The 18,643-nt window shown below is 39.3% G+C and overlaps 1 protein-coding gene across 3 annotated transcripts in view; it reads left to right on the top strand.

The window, feature by feature from the left end:
• LOC109419645 (diuretic hormone receptor) overlaps positions 1 to 18,643 on the top strand; it is a 234,128-nt gene that overhangs the window by 69,185 nt on the left and 146,300 nt on the right. For all 3 annotated transcript variants that reach the window (XR_009998034.1, XR_009998033.1, XM_062853835.1), the window contains exon 5: positions 2,392 to 2,472. Coding sequence is in view for 1 of the 3 variants with exons in the window: in XM_062853835.1 (XP_062709819.1) it covers positions 2,392 to 2,472 (81 nt within the window). In the remaining 2 variants the exon portion in view is untranslated. The remainder of the gene's footprint in view (positions 1 to 2,391; positions 2,473 to 18,643) is intronic.

Consider the following 18,643-nt stretch of genomic DNA (forward strand, 5'->3'; position numbering starts at 1 on the left):
ATCTATCTATCTATCTATCTATCTATCTATCTATCTATCTATCTATCTATCTATCTATCTATCTATCTATCTATCTATCTATCTATCTATCTATCTATCTATCTATCTATCTATCTATCTATCTATCTATCTATCTATCTATCTATCTATCTATCTACCCAAGCTATGTTTTCGTTCCACAATGTCATTTTTGTCTACTACTAGTGCTTGTGCACGTTACTGATTATCGTCGGTGAAGTCCAACGACACGTGTGCTGTTTTTACGCTGTCGAAGTTTTGTTTGCTATGGCGTAGTGCACAAATTACGTGATGCTAAATTTATCGATTTAGGATCGTTTACCTTCCAGAAATCTTTTTCGAAAAAGACTGAAAATGAGTGAATATGTCATATTCAACGAAATGCGTAGATTCAGTGTTACGTGCGTTATGTACGACATCCTTCACATGTTCTGTCGTTCTCTGAACCAGACCACGTTACTTTACCGTTCGATGCCACCGTTGGTATGGCACGGCAAGATTCTAATAATCGTGATCAACAATCAAAATGAGCCAGGAGACACTCCTTGAACAGTAGTGATAGGATGTCGTAATCTGGATTAATTTGGCTCCGTTTCTGAAAAGTGATATTGATTTCATTCTCATGAGCACTGAATAGTGATGAGCACGGTGCGGTCAGACTGCATGATTTCGGTTGGAGTAGAATCGAACGGATCCCTTGTCTGACGCGGGATAAAAATTCAATTCCAACCGAAACGTCAATCCCAATCAGCATTGAGCGGTCCCGTCTATACCTGCAATTATTTCGTCCACATCTGCATAATCCATTTTCTTCCAATCCGATCCACACGTAGCTAGCAACCAACAATTCTCCGACCACGATTTATTCCGTTTCGCATGCACCGACCCAGTAGTCGGATCGGAACTCCGGAAGCTGCTGTCGACTCTAATGAAAATTGATACCGATCCTGCTAGTGGCGCGGCGTCGTAACCATCTAATGACGCAGGAGCACGATGCGGAACTCATGCTGGCTGCCTTTTTTTGTGTTCATAGGTAGTTGCGCCCGTTATCTATCGCCACTACTGTGTGGTGCCACTAATGCTGCTTCAACGATGTGTTCCATTTTCCATTTCCTCACACCACCCGCCGATCAACGTCCGTCTATTGCTTTAGCTGACAGTATAGCTGCAGTATAGCTTCTTGCCATTTAGCTGGATATCTCATCGGAGACAACCAACCAGCAGACATAGTTCATGGCCAGGGATGCCAGCTTTTTTTTGGAAAAAAATGTGACTGCTTCAATCTTAAGTTTGTCTAATGAGGAAGACGTACCTCACAATAAAAAGAAAGTTTGGTGTGTGGCTCTAAGGCCTTTTTTCGGATATCTGCATTAAACTTTTTTCCAATAAATACATTTGAAATCATCTACATAAGAATCCTGTGAGTTTGAATTCACATAAAACTTAAAACAAACATCAATCTTAATGTTGAAATACTTTAACACTCAGGAACACGACAGAAACACATGATTGATAAAGCAATTGAGATTTAAATTTTGAAAAAAAAATCAACAGCATCGGTGGGATTTGAACCTATGACTTCGAATCGCTTGAACGGCGCTTCTATTCCTCCAAGCTATGAATCTAGTTAACCATCGCCGTCGCTTGACGATGTATACTGAACTTGATTCCCATTATCACATGGTTATGGCTTGCTACTTTTCGTGTTTCATGTGTTTCTGTTGGGTACGTCAAAGCATTGCAACATTGCAATTTTCACTTGATCAAGACATTGACATCAATTTTAATGATGGATAATAAAATCAATACTAGAAAACCAATCAACTTGCTTCATTTTGTAACATGTCCGAATCAAAGATCAAAATCTCTAAATCTGGCATCACTGTCCCTTCTTGCAATAGATTTCCGAACGAAGGATAGCTAATTGTGGAATAATTAAAGCCTCAAACTGTCAGTTCAGCATGACCATAGCCTCTGTTTCTTGGTACTCGGTGGTGGTCGGCAAAGCGTCGCAAATGGATAAGCTACGACGTGCGAGCTGAAGAAGTGCATTACCAACTATCCATCCGTTGTTCCTGCAAAACGTCATCATGCCAGACAACCGTCAGACACGTTAACCTAGCCTCTCCGGCAGCGGGCTCCTTGTGATAGTCGGGAAACCGGGAGGAAAAATTAATGACTCTTGAGCACGGTTGATCCGTTTCAGCGCTTCTTCCCCTCACAGAGGCTAAAAGTTAACTCTCGCTGTTATAGCAGATTTCAAGAGCCCACCACTATACAAGCTATGCGAATGAAAGTTCTATCGGCAGCACCATCTTGGAGAAAGCTGTTCGAACTAATTGAACCGTTTTGTGTTTTCTTTTCTGCTTTCAGGACTCTATCTGTACATGTTGGTTGTGGAAACGTTTTCCGGCGATAACCTGCGGTTCAATATGTATGCGGCCATCGGATGGGGTAAGTGAAACGATTGCATATACAGGGGATACTCAAAATAACTGGGACAGGTAAAATTTTCACTTTTCAGAAAATGTTCAACTCGCTGTAACTTTATGAAAAGGGCATCAAATATTCTCAAATTTTTACTGTAAGTTCATCAACTAGTTGTGTATCAGTGGTTCAAATTTGGAAAAGATCGGGCTATTCTTCACGAAGATATAAAGATTCTTGAAAAGGGTATAATTATTCGATAGCCAACTTTGAGCTTTTATATCTCCGGATTCAATGAACTGATTGCAATGAAATTTTGACCATTCAAGACTTACATGATGAACTCTTAAAAACGTTTAACTTAACTTTAAACTTTTAACAAGAGAAAAAGTTATAACGATTTCATTCATTTCACGATTTTTTAGTAAAATAATCAATTTCTAATATGCATCCCATTACTTTCTCAATTTATTAGCGGCTATGTTGTAACTTTCCTTCAAAACACATTTATATATAAGTCATTGAGAGGAAAATTAATTGAACTATAATTTGCATCTTGAATTTTGAAACGATGTTGAAGTTTTGGATAATTTGGTGTTTTATTAGAAAAATAATCTAATCGTTATAATTTTCTTCCGTGTAAAGAATTTTAAGTTAAGTTAAAGGTTTTTCATAGCTCATTATACAAGTCATGAATGGTCAAAATTTCATTGCATTCGGTTCATTGAATCCGGAGATATAACAGCTCAAAGTTGGCTATCGGATAATTTTACCTTTTTCTAGAATCTTTATAACTCCGTGGACAATGGTCCGATCTTCTCCAAAATTGGACTACTGATATACAACTAGTTGATGAACTTACAGTAAAAAATTGAGAATATTTGATGCACTTTTAGAAAAGTTACAGCGAGTTGAACATTTTTTGAAAAGTGAAAATTTTACCTGTCCCAGTTATTTTGAGTAACCCCTGTACTAATCTTCCTGCATAAGTAAAATATAGTAAAATAAATGTTGACACCAGTGTAATAAACGATAGAGATAGGGGCCACGGGCTCTTCGGATAGCCAACAGGTCTGAACGCACGGGATGCTGTATATTCAATTATGAAGGGGTAAAAGGTGTCTTTGGGCAATTATGTTTGTGTAAGTGTTATAAAAATTATCAGTGGGTTCTTCCCATGTGGTATACACATTACATTCGGACACCCAGAACTCACAGATGCTCCCATGTAATTCTTACAAATTATTAATTCAATTCATTTTCTTCATCACCGCTGCCACTAGCTTCAAGTCGGGAATCGCACACCATCGCTTCATCCGGTCGGCGGAGTACACAGTGGTGAACCTTCTAGGAGCTTCGAAGCCAGGAACAGTAGCCACCCGGTATCGATCGTTATCCAAAACCTCCGTCGCGATTAAAGGATCCTTGTATCGAGCTTCCAGCTTGCGGCTAGGTAGCTGGTATCGTTCTGCTTCACGTCGATGGTCGTCGAAGCACTTTTTCTGTCGGGCTTGACTCACTTGCGTAGCGTGCTGGACTCGTTCACGCAGCTCATCGGTTGTCGCTTGAGGATGTTCGCCTTCCACTGCTATCACAGACACAATTTCGTTTTGTACCATATCCTTCGGCCGATACGGCAACACCAACGACGTTGGCAAGATTCCCGTCGTGGCGTTCGGCGCCTTTTTAAAGGCCCTCTGCACTGCTCTCACTTGCTCATCCCATTTACGGTCTACGGATTCCACCATGGTTCGAATGGCAGTTAGAATGGTACGGTTGCTCCGCTCTACCTGACCGTTTCCTCTCGGAGTTCCTAGCGCTACCAGGACGTGATCTATTCCGTAGTCGTCACAGAACTTCCGCAGGGCATTCGCAGTAAACGCGGTACCCCAATCAGTCACGGTAACGAGACGGTAACCCAAACACACACCAAAGTTCTTCCAGCATTGTCACTACAGGCTGCGCATTGGTCGATTTCACCGCTTTCATTAGCAGAAACTTCGTGAAGCCACAAATCAGCACCAACAGATGTTCGTTCCCTTTTGCCGATTGAGGGAATGGCCCTAAATGGTCCATGTTCAATGTGTGAAACGGCACAATGGTTTTCGGTATAGGGTTGAGAAACCCTTCAGGCCGGCCTTGCTTTGATTTGCAAAACGCGCACTTTGGACACGCCGCGATGCACGCACGAATGTATTTTCTTATTTTTGGGAACCAAAACAACTCTTGCATCATGGCCAGCACTTTTTGCTAACCAAAATGGCCTTTCTCGTCATGGTAACTTCTCACTATACGCCAACGCACATTATTCGGAACCACCCAGCATTTCCTATCGACAATCTTCCGATACAAACGATGATTTTCCACAACGTAGTTCTGCTGTAACGATCTTCATCACACCTGGGATCACGAGCCAGTATATCAATCACTTCCAACAGTCGGTGATCTTGCCGTTGCATACTGACAATAAAGTCCGAATTCGACAACTCCATCACCATAATACAGTCCGCAACACGCTCAGTCTCTCTGGGTTCTTCAGCTGGTTATCTACTCATAGCATCGACGTGGAGCATTTTTGAACCTTCGCTATGCTGAATACGGAAATCGTACTCCAAACGCTTCAAAAAGTACCGGGCCACTCTCTTGTTCATCTCTTTCTTCGCGTAGGCATCGCGCACTGCCGAACAGTCTGTACGAAGCACGAAAAATCGCCCGACGATCAACGCTTGCCACCACCGCTAACATTTCCAGCTTATAACTGCGATAGTTCACTTCGGTTTACGAATTCTTCTTGCTGAAATAGCTCACTGGTTTCCACACCTCGTCCACTTTCTGCAGCAAAATTCCAGCGACACCCACACTCGACGCCTCGGTATGTAGTTCCACTTCTGCATTCGGGTCGTACAGCACAAGCAGAGGTCTTCACACTAAGTTTCTTGAGCTTCTCGAATGCTCGCTGTTGTTCAACCTCCCACACAAACTCGGCTTCTTTCCGCAGCAAGCGAAACAGCGGTTCCGCTATGATACTGTAGTCCTGCAGGAATCTTTTGAAGAATCCTGATAAACCCAGGAACTGGTGTTCTGTTGCACTGGGTTTCAGGAACTGGGAACTCGGCTACAGCTTTTATTTTGCTTTCACCTGGACGCACACTGTTAGTCAACGATGAATAGCGCACCTCCTTCTTCATGATCGCCTTGGTCGGTCTAACTCGATAGACCGTTTGTCACACACAGATAGGTACCGATCTGTCGTAAGCCCGTGAGTATGAATAAACACGAAACTCAAAAAGAAAACGTACAACAACAGTGAATTGCAAATCGCCGTAGTATCTCTTGCATTTTATCAAACTTTTATTTTTTTTGCCATCATATAAGTATTATATAAGCCGTAATAAGTTTAATACTGCGCTAGTAGATAGCCTGTATTTAGATTCGCTAATATTGGTAAGCTAAACGCACTTTGTACTGTTGGAAAATCAACTGAATTATACTCCTGATCATTTAGGTTAGCTACAACTGCTGCACATATCAGAGCCTACAATCATTTACATCAAATACGCTACTGATTGGTGAGAAAACTGCAAACTAATAACTAATCATTGTATCTAAATAATTTAACACCATAAAATGTAATGTAGGTTGCACGACATCGAGCCGAGGTAAAGTTTGATATCAGATCATATTGGCATTTGTGCAACATACAATCGGTGAGAAAAGTTGATATAATTATGCTGTCGTAGAAATATGCTATCTGATATTATCTTAGGAACTCGTATAGACCCGCGACAACCCCGAAAACATCCACCGTCCGAGAGACAGAATGCTACCTAAGAGGAACTAAACGTGAGTTAATCATCACTAAGCCACATAACAAACATACGTTGTTTAGGGGTTCGCCTAATGAATTCCACGGGTCACATCTGATAAACTTTATAACTTATTATAACTAACTTTCTATTCTATAAGTTGATGTTTATATCCATTCTTATTACTATGTTGCCCGCAGGAAAATTATATTCTCCCACAAACGAGCTGATCGTGTTTTTAATTCAGTGCCTGTTGGAGAATAACTTTTCGGAGATTGATTCCCGTTGAAACGACTTTCAACACACACCTACAGCACTAACCTTCAAATCCCAAAACCTCAACCCAGCGCATGAAAAAATAGCTTTTCTTCAGGTTTATGGTGAAACCTTCTTCACGCAAAGCCGCCAGCAGTCTCTCAAACTTGAATAGCAGCTCTTCTTTCCCCAACCAATCCCACCCCCACAGGATGAAGTCATCGATGTATGCCACGATAATAACCTTCTACATCCTCAGCTTTTCCACTATTTTGTTCATCGTGCTTTAGAACACCGCGCACCCATTCGCCAAGCTGAACGGCATTCGTAGGAACCAATAGTGACCATCTACTGTTGAAAACGCGGTGTATTTCTGACTCTTGGGCTGCAGTGGAATTTGTAAAATCCACTGTACAAATCGACGATAATGAACATATCTGCTCTTTTGTAGTTCGGGAGTTGAGTAGCCGATAGTCAATTAACATCCGAAACTTGTTGTTCTGTTGGCTATTATAGGGCGACTTAGTTTCGGCAATAATACATTCTTCCAACAGTTCATGTAATAACTCAGCCAAAATACTCTCTCGGGCGTTTACGGGGTTTTACGAACACAGGCTCAGCACTCGTCAAACTATTTTTTTTTATCTCGGCCGATGTAGCCCGACTCATCTCTCTCATGTTCTCCACAAAACAATCTCGGTAGTTCGCTATCAACTCACACAACCGCGAATTGCACTCATCCGATCTATCACTGTTTATCTGATCATCGGTTATCGCTTCCAGTTTCGAGTCAATGTCTATCGCATACATATGCGCAATCGCCGATTCGACACTGCTGTCTCGTTGACGAGACCGTCGCTGTCGAAAATACCTTCGCCCAAAATCACCGCAGTATCTTGAACCCAGGTTGGCACGACCTGCAACTCCACCGGTAAGGACACCCCATCAACCTGAAACTCAGCACACAATTTCGAGGTCACGTTGATTTCCTTTTTCTCGAATCCACGAAGCACCTTTTGGCTGGGTTTTACCTCACCTACGTTCTTCGCAAACTTTTCTTGTATCGTAGGAACCTTGCCACCTGTGCCCAATAGCGCTCTCATGGTGGATACTCCACCATTAGATGGAAAGCCTTTCACGATCTCAACGTTGAAGGTTGTCCAATCTCACATCGCACTTGGACAGCTATTCAACCACAACTTTACACAACCACCGAGATTTATTGAGGGATTTGCACAAAAGTGCACGCGGCCTATCGCTTCCGAAAGGTACAGCCGCGGTTTTCACTCCCTGTTTGCTTCATCCTTATGGGAAATAACATTGCGGCGTTTCATACGGAGCTGCTGTTCCTTTCGAAAACGATATACCGCATGAATTTTTGTGCAAAGCCCCTTTTTAAAACATTTCAATGACCGCGCGGTGTTTACGTTTCAATGAATCTGACAATAACCGAGCACAATGAAGTCTCACCGCACTTGACCTCTGCTACACATCATAGTGTCATCTATAGACTTCACTCATATCTCTGCAGCTAGACATGAGGGCACTTTCGAATCAAACGTCGACACATACTCCTTCAACTCGCGAAAATCAGGCTTTCGTGTGGTGTTCCCCATACTGCTTAAACTGGCTGCGGCCTGCGACGGAGATTGAGATGACAATTTAATCTGAGCAAACTCCTCTTTGAAAGCTCTTATCTTGGCTCTGTATTACTCTTCCATCTTCAACTACACAGATTGCTTTTTTCTTCGATCGGCTACGTTTGGCGGTAAACCGTTTGCTCTCGGGATTCTGACCTTCCCCGAATCTCTCGGGTCTGTGTCGTCAGTGACACTCAGGCGACCTGAAGCATCTTCAAATGATGATCTTCAAAAATATTGAAGGTTTTGATTATTGAGCGCTCACAGCGCCACCTAGCAGCAAAAATCTAAAGCTATAAATTTGTGCATACATTTGGCCAAGTTTTCCCATACAAGCTGGTTGAGCACCCCCTTAGGCTTAATCAATCGATTAGACTTAATCGAATTTCGAACGAAGCTTCTGGGAGTCAAAAAGAACTGTTCTAGGAGGAAAGAGTTGTCATTTTTCGATTTTTTTTTTGTTTTTCATATAAGTGTGGGTCGCTCTACCGTGCCGCTTTTATTTCTATTTATGAAAAGAAATGCCAAAATCTTTAACAACCTTAAGTAGACCCAATCAAATGTCCAAACTAGTATGAATTAAAATTCAACGTCAGATTAACGGAGTCGTTAACGTTAAATCAACGCTCAGCATTAACGTGAACGTTGATCAACGGATCGGAGATATCAACGGAAGAATCGTTAATCGTTACAATTAACTTTAACGAATCAACGTAACGGCGTTAGTCGTTGATTAACGTTAACAACCCTGTTTGAAACAATAACGTTACAGCCCCTCAACAATGTGTACAGCAAATATTATTGAACAAGAAAAACCTAATCTGATGTTAGTCATTTGCTTCATCTTAGTGTCAAAACAAAGTTAAAGAATCTGCTAAACAAATCTCTCCTTGCAGCTACTCATCCATAAAATCACCCTTTGAGTATCCTCTCCAGGGCAAACAAGCTTCTGCAAAAACTGCCGCCACTTTCCATATTTTAGCATCGGTAATGAGTCTGATGAAATGGCATTCCCTCTTTACAGCTACATACCAACTTTTCTATGCTTTACCAGAGGTGAAGAGTGCCGGCTTGTGGAATTTCAGAAGCAGAAAAGAAAACACCCCCGCTGGTAAATGGAGCGCACATGAATAGTTTACAAAAACCAGCACCCCCTACAACTACTCGTCCCCATCCTAATTTCATATCCTAGTCGAAACACATATATTTTCAAGCAATTCTTAGTACACAGTCACCTATTTAGCAGCTAATATTCAGACGCTTCTTGCTTTACGGACATACTATTAAATTATAGAATCTCATGCTGATTGGAATTAGTTGAAAACCGTTCGCCGTCCATTATAAATGGAATGCTTAACTACTGCAAAATTGCCGAAACATTGTAAATGAGCCTATGCTAAATCCTTCCTCAGAAAACGGCATTACCTAGGAATACTCGCTTCCAGAACATTACTCTTGTAAGGCAAACAATTCACAGTCTGGCGGAAAAGCAGTGAATAATTCTTGATTGCTGAGCTACTCTTTAGCGCCTGTGTAGATAGTGAGTGTGCTTCTGCTGCTGGTGGTGCTAATGAGTTTGAACCGAGCTTGAACTATAAGTGCGAAGCCCAGATGTGTCGAAGGAAACTTTTCCTCGGAATGGAAAATTTTAATTACATTAAAAGCTAGAGAGGCTGCTGTTGTGGTGCCACCACTCCAGCACTGATGAAGTGGATCCGATTATTGCTTTTAGCTAGTGGCTGGTGGCAGTCTCATCTGGTGAGAATAGTGTTCACTACTGAGAACACCAAATGCTGCTGCCACTACGATGATCAATGACACGCTGCCCGATTGCTGGAAATTAGTCGTAATTCAATTAATTTTTGGTGCTGCTAATGTATTACGTGGTTTTTACTTGATAAGTGATGAAGATCAGTTCATGAGTAGTGATTTTTCATTTACATCATGAAATTGTACATGAAATTATCGTTTCCTAACATAACTATATAGTTATTTGTATGTTTCGACTGAAATTCTTAACTGTGAACTTTTAGTGGCTACACAGTCTTTATTCTTAAAACGGGTTCATCAAAAGTTCACAGTTATTTATTAGCTGAGACTACTGAAAAGCTAAGCGGGTCTTCTGTTAGATTTCAAATCTAAAACTCGACACACATGCACCACCAAAAACGCAATTAGAAACCATCTACAGACAACCAAATGTACGCCATTGCACATGTTTACAAAGATACAAACTCCTGTCCCCTTAAAGATGGTTTAATAAAAGAACCGGAACGTCGGGCGGGAGCAACAACTATATTTTCTTAGCACTTAGGCTGCTATTGCTGAAAAATTGTCTCGCTAATTGAAAGTATTTGTTGCAAACGATAGTTATATCTGGTAAAGTAATAAAACTGTGGTATATCTGCTATATTATGCTATATTATTCTATTAGGAATCTGTCGTTATCTACCTTCTACGAAAGAAAAATTAGAGAATGGCCGATAGTTGAATGAATAATAACTAAAAATATGCGAAAATTCGGCACCAACATTTCAAAAAGGCGTAACTGCATTTACAACCAATGCCTTCTCACAAAGCTGTGGAGCGTATTCCATCCCTCTCGAGCAATCCACTAGCACAAATAGAAAGACAAAATCCTCCTCTTTCGATTAATGGATGTGAATTGCGTGAGATGAATGAAATACGACCCACAGCTCTGTGAGAAGGCATTGGTTGCAAAAGCAGTTACGCCCTTTTGAAATGTTGGTGCCGAATTGTCAATGTTGCTTATGTCATTTTGCAGAGTCATGGCAGCATAGCATAAAGCTACTGTTAGCGCGGCGAATGCAGCTGGCTACCCTATGCACATTTATTGGTAAGAATAGGTATTGAGATGAAAAGAAAATCAGAAGATTACGAGATAGCTAGTCGAATGAACCGCAAAAGTGCTTGAAGCGTTAACATTAGATTTGGAAATTTATTATATTTAAAAGGTTCGAAACCAATCGTGTATGTAGTGCGGATGAATCACTGAAGATTGTAAGTGTTAACATTATTGTGAAATTATGAATTCTATTAAATAAAGTATTTCTAGTTTAAGCTGATCACCACAATCAAGTTTTTGGTCTGCTCTAAAATCAGTGTCGGCACCGCAACAGCTACGTTCCAGGTGTATGATTCGAGAGATTCAAGAAAAACTGGTGATTCCAAAATTGAAACAGGTTAAAAATCAGTGGTAAACCACCACAAAAGAAGCGTTTTTACCGAAATTTCGCAGGGAATTTCTCAAATAGCTCCGCCAAGAATGGGAATTCCACTGGGAAGTCTATTCGCAGTTTAACTGCAACTCTACCGCATATTCCGCCGGAAATTCTAGTAGCAGCTCCATCGGAAATTTTTCTGGAAGCTTGACCGGAAATTCCGGAAGGAGTAGCCGGAAAGAGAAACACCAGAAAAGCCTATAGAAGTTCCACTGGGAATTCTCGTAGAATTTTCGTGGATACTCCATTGGGAATGGTTTTCGAAGTTCCAACAGAAATTCTTCCTAGAATACCATCTGTAAATCTTCAAGCAGTTGCGCCGGAAATTTCTTTAGAAGCCCCACCTAACGTTCTTCTTATAATTTCGTCGAAAATACCTCTAGGAGTTCAACCAGGGACTCCTCTAAAAGTTTCACCGAAAATACCTATAGAAGTTCCACAAAAATTTTGTACAGGAGTTCCGTTGATATTTTTTTTTGGGAATGCCACTAGCAGTTTTCCCGTAAATTCTTCTAGGAATATCACAGAGAATTCCGGCATAAGCTCCACCGGGAATTCCTGTAAGTGTTCCACTGGGAATCATTCTTGAAGTCCAACGCCAACCAGACATTCCTCTAGCAGCAAAACTAGGATTTTTTCTAGGATTTCCACATAGACATCCTCTTACAGTACAACCGGGAATTTATGTTTGGGTTCACCCAGAATTTCTCTATAAGTTAACCGGATGTCACTAGGGTTCGGTTTGGTAGATCTATAACCGTAACGCAACACAAGAAGGCGATCTACCTACGTTACGGGCTCCGTTAAAGATTGAGTATATTTTAAACCCCCTCAACCACGGGTCACCTGACACCTTGAATTGGTGTTCCTTGTTTAGTGGATTTTTACCCCCGGAACAGGTGGTCCGTAGTGTTATTCTTAGCCAATTGAGACAACCGCTACCGGCACTACACAGCTATCAAGGATGATCGGGAAAAGAAGTTAACATGATGCACAGACAGACAGACGTACCACTTGGAACAAATTGCGATAAAAATCATCGTCACGAAAACATAATCGCCCAATGCTAACCAGACTGTGTTACGCAAACCACTCAATAGGTGTTAGTAGTGAGCAAACGTCAAACAAGAGCAAAAACGATGCGAGCGCCGTGACCGAGCGATTTGCGAACTACAAAATATTTGAACTTCCCGTTAAAAAGGGTAACGATGAAAGGTGAGCAGAGTGAGACGTATGTTTGTCTGTGATTGATGGTTAACTTCATGCGGACGCGAACAGCCTGAAAGAACTTCTCTTAGTTTTTTATTAGGAAATACTCCAAAGATTCCTCCAGGTTTTATTTTAAACCCGTTTTCCAAAAAAATGCTCTTGCAAATTAATCAATTGTTTTTTTCAAAGCTTTTACTATACATTCCAACGAGGATTTCATTGAACATTTCTCTAATATTTTTAATATTTAATTTATGAATTGATATTATGCTGTTTCCAATATTTTTACCAACAAGTCCTATAAAAGTATACCGAGGATTGAGACATTGTGACTTTAGGAATTCAAAAAAATATAAAAAATATATGAAAATTTTAAAAAAATTAAATAAAATTAAATAAAATAAATAAAAAAATAAAATATAAAAATAAAAAAAAGAAAAAATAATAAATAAAAATGATAAAAATATAATGAAAACAAATAAAAAAGAGCATTTCTTTACGAAATTTACCAAGGGTATCTTTAAAGATTCTCCCAGAGTTTTTTTCCAAGATTTTCTTTTATTAATAGGGGAACTTACACTGATAGGCAAAATAAAGTGCCCACCTAATCGTTTATTCAATTTCTCTCATTTTCTTGGTTCGAATTAAAGTAAACACAATGTAGTTTTTTTTATCTTTTTATACATTCTTTTAAAGTTTTGTAAAAAAGGATATTTACTTAAAGAAAAAAATCAATTTATGTTGAACAAAAGCAGTGACAACACAGTGACAGTGACTACAGAAAACAAAAATTAAAGTAAAAGAAAATCATTTCAATAATGGATTGCCAGTTTTGTCAAAAAATGCAACAGATGGCGCTAGTGGGCAGGAGTTTTCCACTTTTGAAATGTATGGAAAATTTGAGAAAAAATAGTTTTTAAACTTATTAAACATTTTATCTGAAAAAATATTTGGTACAGGTTGTGTACTCCTCTGGCCTTCAGGACCTCCTGCAGGCGCTTCGACATTCTCTCGACCAGGTTCTTTAGGTACTGTGGATCTAGCTCTTCCCAGGTGCGCTACAGGGCTTCAGAATAGTTATTTTTATTGGTAACACCAGTTTTGTTAACCCTGGCATCGAGAATCGCCCACAAATTCTCGATGGGATTGAGGTCCGGGCTTTGTGAAGGCCATTCCACAGCGGTTTAATCCGACAAGACCGGAAGAGAGACTTGGTCTTCTTGGCAGTATGTCAAGAAAAAAAAATAAAAATAAAAGAACATAAAAAAATAAATTAAATTAAAAAGAGCATTTGTTTACGAAATCCACCAAGGCTTTCTTCAAAGATTCTCCCATTGTTTTTCAAGATTTTGTTTTATAAATATTTAAATAGAATTTATCATTTCTTCAATAGTTTCTGCAAAAACTATTCCTAGGCTTTTTACGCTCCATTGCACCAATAATTTACAGGAGATTTTTCAAATATTCATTTAGCGATTCTTTTCAAGGCTCCAAGGTTTACTTTTTTATGAAAACTTTAAAAATTCATTCCATGATTTCATCAAATATTCCTCCAAGTATTCCTTCGGGAATATTTCGAAGGACTCATCTTTGTGTTCCTTCAAGAGTGTTTTCATAAAAATTTCTAAAAATTCCATAAGTTTTTCCCCCAAGGATTTTCTTTGAGATCTTTCAAGCTCCTCCAGATTTTTTTTTTCCAATCATCCCTTTCAAGGTTCAATTCAATTCAATTCAATTATAAGCTTTTATAATGTATCCATTTGATACTCCTCGACGTTTTTGCCTTTCTCGTACACTAAGTGTACTGGAAAGGCTATATGTTCACTCCAAAAATGACTTTTCGATAGAAGGCCCGGAGGGTCGAGTCACATATACCAATCAACTCAGCTCGACGAATTGAGGTGATGTCTGTGTGTATGTATGTGTGTGTGTATGTATGTGTGTGTGTATGTGTGTATGTGTGTGTACAAAAAAACTCACATCACTTTTTGGCAGTAAACCTGAACCGATTTTAATGACCGACGGTTCATTCGACGGGGAATCTGGTCCCATTGTTTCCTATTGAAAATGGTTTGGATCGATCCAGCCGTTCCGGAGTTATGGCCATTTAGGTGTTCCGGATCGGTACCCCAGGAAGGGGCCAGATATGAAAACGCTACAAACCCATCCATGCGACACATCAAACTACGGCATTTTCGATAGCTTGATGAACGGTAAGCAGAAAAATGGTCTCAGACCTTATCTGAACCGGTAGTGTTCCGGAACCGGTTCCGGATGTCCCGCGGGAAGTGGTCAAACATAAAAGTGCACTAAACCCATGCATGCGGCATATCAAACCGCAGCTTTTTCGATACCCTGATGAACAGTAAGAAGGAATACATTCTCAGACCATAATTGGATCCGGTAGTATTCCGGAACCGGTTCCAGATGTCCCGCTGGAGATGGCCAAGTATAAAAGTTAACCAAACCCATGCATGCGACATATCAAATAGTGGCTTTTTTGACATCCTGATGAAAGGTAAGCAGGAAAATATTCTCAGACCATATTTGAACCGGTTGTGTTCCGGAACCGGTTCCGGGTGTCCCCCAGGAAGTGGCCAAATATGAAATTGAACTAAAACCATGCATGCGACATATCAAACCGCGGCTTTTTCGATAACCTAATGAACAGTATGCAGGAAAGCATTCTCAGAACATATCGGAACCAGTAGTGTTCCGGAACCGGTTCCAGATGTTCCGCCAGAGGTGGCCAAGTTTAAAAGTTAACCAAACCCATACATGCGACATATCAAATAGTGGCTTTTTTGATATCCTGATGAACAGTCAGCAGGAAAATATTCTCAGATCATATATATCTGAACCGGTAGTGATCCGGAACCGGTTCCGGGTGTCCCGCCGGAAATGGCCAAACAAAAAAGTGAACCAAACCCATGCGACAAATCAAATCGCGGATTTTTAGGTATCTTGATTGGCAAAAAAATGTTTCCGGCCATATTTGGAACAACCGGTAGTATTCCTCACCGATTAAGGGTGCCCCATCGGAAGTGATCAAATGTAAAGGAGAACCAACCCCATAAATAGCTGTTTTTGTAACCTGATGAATGGTTAACAAGAGAAACAATCATAGACCACACTTAGGAAAACCAATACTGTGCCGAAATCGGTTCCAGGTGCTCCGCCGGAAGTTGTCAAATGCAGAACGGAACCAAACGCATGCACACCGTGCATTAAATATCGGCTTTTTCGATGACACGCAGAACCCACATACAAACAGACGTCGCACTATACTCACTACCTATCGCTCTTGTTTTCAACGGTCAATAAGATATAGCCCAAATGTTCAGAAAAAAAAATTGTGATCTGTGATTGTGTAAAGAGTTATAGCTTAGCTTGTAAGTATCGTCTTGATATTGATCAGCCTCCAGTGTTAGTGAAGGTGCTCAATAAAGTGCTCAAGCAGTCAACTGAGAAGTCTGATATTTTTCAGCCCTGCTTATACGTTGAACATAACGTCGGACTATGTGCAATCAATAAGTTTTAAGTCAATTCATAGATGTCTTTGATAAAATGCTTGCTTTTCTATAAAAATATTCGGATTCAGAAACATTTTGACTTACGTTGTCGGAAAGATTGTGAGAACATGTTCGACGAGAAAGGCACTATCACCACTAGGTGGATTAATTTGGGTTTTTTTTTCATAATTTCCAACAAATATTCATGTGAGAATATATTCAAGGATTCTTCAAGAAGCTACATAGGAGAACATTCTAAGATTTTTTTTCCATATAAAAAATTCGTACTGTTGATTAGAAATTGTTTGATAATGTTTTTTTTTTCTGAATCATCCGAAAATTCCTAAAGATTCATACAGAAACTTCTATAAGGAACTCTACAGGAATTCTTTTTAAAATTCTAAAGCGATTTTATTTTTCTTGAATGTTTTTAAACATTCTCCCAGTTCTGCTTAAGTACCTAATACTTTACTGGTCCTTGTGTATGTCTCCATTGTTCGAGCCAAGAGTAGATTCAAGGATATTAGCATTTTTTTCAACAATATTTCTGGAAGCCCATCCAAGGATTCTATTTGGCAATTCTCCAAGGATTTTTTTCAACCCTCCAATCATGTTTTTATTCGATTTCTTCAAGTTTTTTTTTCAGAATCATTTCAATCATACTTTGGAAACTCCTGCAAGGCCAACATCGGTTATTTGTCCAAATCGGGTTCATACGGAAATTTTGACACGGATTCTGCTCGTGACTCCTCAAAGGATTCTTCTAGGAATTTCTGAACTGATTCATCGAAGATTCTTGAGAAACCCGTTATTTTTTTTTAATTTCCAACTATTCAAGAACACCTAAAAGAATTCCTGGGCGGATTTTTCTTTCACAAATGTTTTCACATTTCGTCAGAAATTTTTTCAAGTATTTATCAAAATTATCTCCAAGTATTTTTCTAGACGGTATTCTAAAAGCTCCACGACAACATTATAAGTTCCTAGAAGAAGCTATATAGGAACACCTGCAAAATTTTCATTAGGATTTTCTCAGGTACGCTTCCATGGTTTTTTGTTTGAAACTCCTCCAAAGCTACTCCACGATTTGTAAAGAACTAGCCTAAAATTCACAAATAAAAAGAAATTTAAAAAAAAATGCTTCACGATTATTTTACAAAACTTTTCAAGAAATTCATTCAAAATTTTATATCTTTTTTTCTTTTTTTAAGTATTCCTTCAGGCCTTTCTTCGAGAAATCTAGTAGGATTTTTTTTCAAGGATAGATCCCGCAGTTTCTTTTAAGAATTTGAAGAAAGTTTTGCAAGAATTGTGTTAGAAATTGTTTCAAGAACTCCTAAAGGAATTTCACCAAACAAATGTTAGGAGTTTCGTATTTTTTGGGGAAATCGCATTTGTTGGATCTCGCTCCTCTGCTTCGGCGTCACACTGCGCTCTACGATAGAAGAGCCTGGCTGTCCCTTGCACGACCGGCATTTCTTAAGAATTTTATATAATAAAAGTTTTGGTAGACATCTTGGAGGTACTTGAAGAATTTTTGAAAAAAGAATTTGAAGACTTCCTTGAAACAGCAACTACATAAATGGTTTTTTTTTTATTACCGTACGGGTTTGGGCCGAAGGGTCTCAGATTTTCATGAAACTTTTTCCACAGGCAGGGCTCATGGATATATGAACAAAAAAAAAACAGGGTCGCCTATTTTCTCGGAAAACTCAGGTGATTTTTTTTTTGCTTTCCCCTGACACTACACGAAAAAAAGTTTTTTTAAGAAAATGAAAGCAAATTTTCTCAGAAATCCAAAGAAAATATGAACTGGAAAAAGTTTTCCGTAATATTTTATACAGTTAAAAAAATTCGATAAGAAAAACTGGAAAAACTATGCCCGAATTCGCGGAAAATTTTCAAAAAATATTTTAGAGAAGGTGATTTTAAAAGTTTTGATCGTTAAAATTTTTGGAATGCACTTTTTTTCTTTCCTGAGTTATGGCCAATTTTGTGAAAAATGACCATATAATATAGGCTTAATACATAGTCATGGAAAATTTGCTTTCATTTTCTAAAAAATCGTTCTTGAGTTATGATTTTTCAAAGTAAGTAGTGTCAGAGGAAAACAAAAAAATCCACATGAGTTTTCCGGGAAATTCCTGAATTTTTCTCAATTTTTTTTAGTTCATATATTCATGAGCCCTGCCTGTGGAAAAAGTTTTATGAAAATCTGAGACCCTTCGGCCCAATTGGTACGATAATTAAAAAAATCCTCAAATGCGAGAATTGGACAAAAATATCATGAAAACTGTACAGTAATCTGTGCAGGAATGGATTTCTGACAGAATCCCTTAAAAATATCTTTCGTAGAGTTCCTAATGAATTTCTTGATAATTTTACTAAAGAAATCGTTGACATCCTGAAGAAACCATTGAAGAAATGTCTGAAGGAAAAACTTTGACAAAAGCTTGTGGGTATTTCAAAGAGGATTCCTGAGAAAAAATGAGAAATCTATGGAGAAGACATTGGCACATGGCACATGGTCCGAC

The sequence above is a fragment of the Aedes albopictus genome, chromosome 2 (assembly GCF_035046485.1).
Source record: "Aedes albopictus strain Foshan chromosome 2, AalbF5, whole genome shotgun sequence".
NCBI classification, from domain to species: Eukaryota; Metazoa; Arthropoda; class Insecta; order Diptera; family Culicidae; genus Aedes; species Aedes albopictus.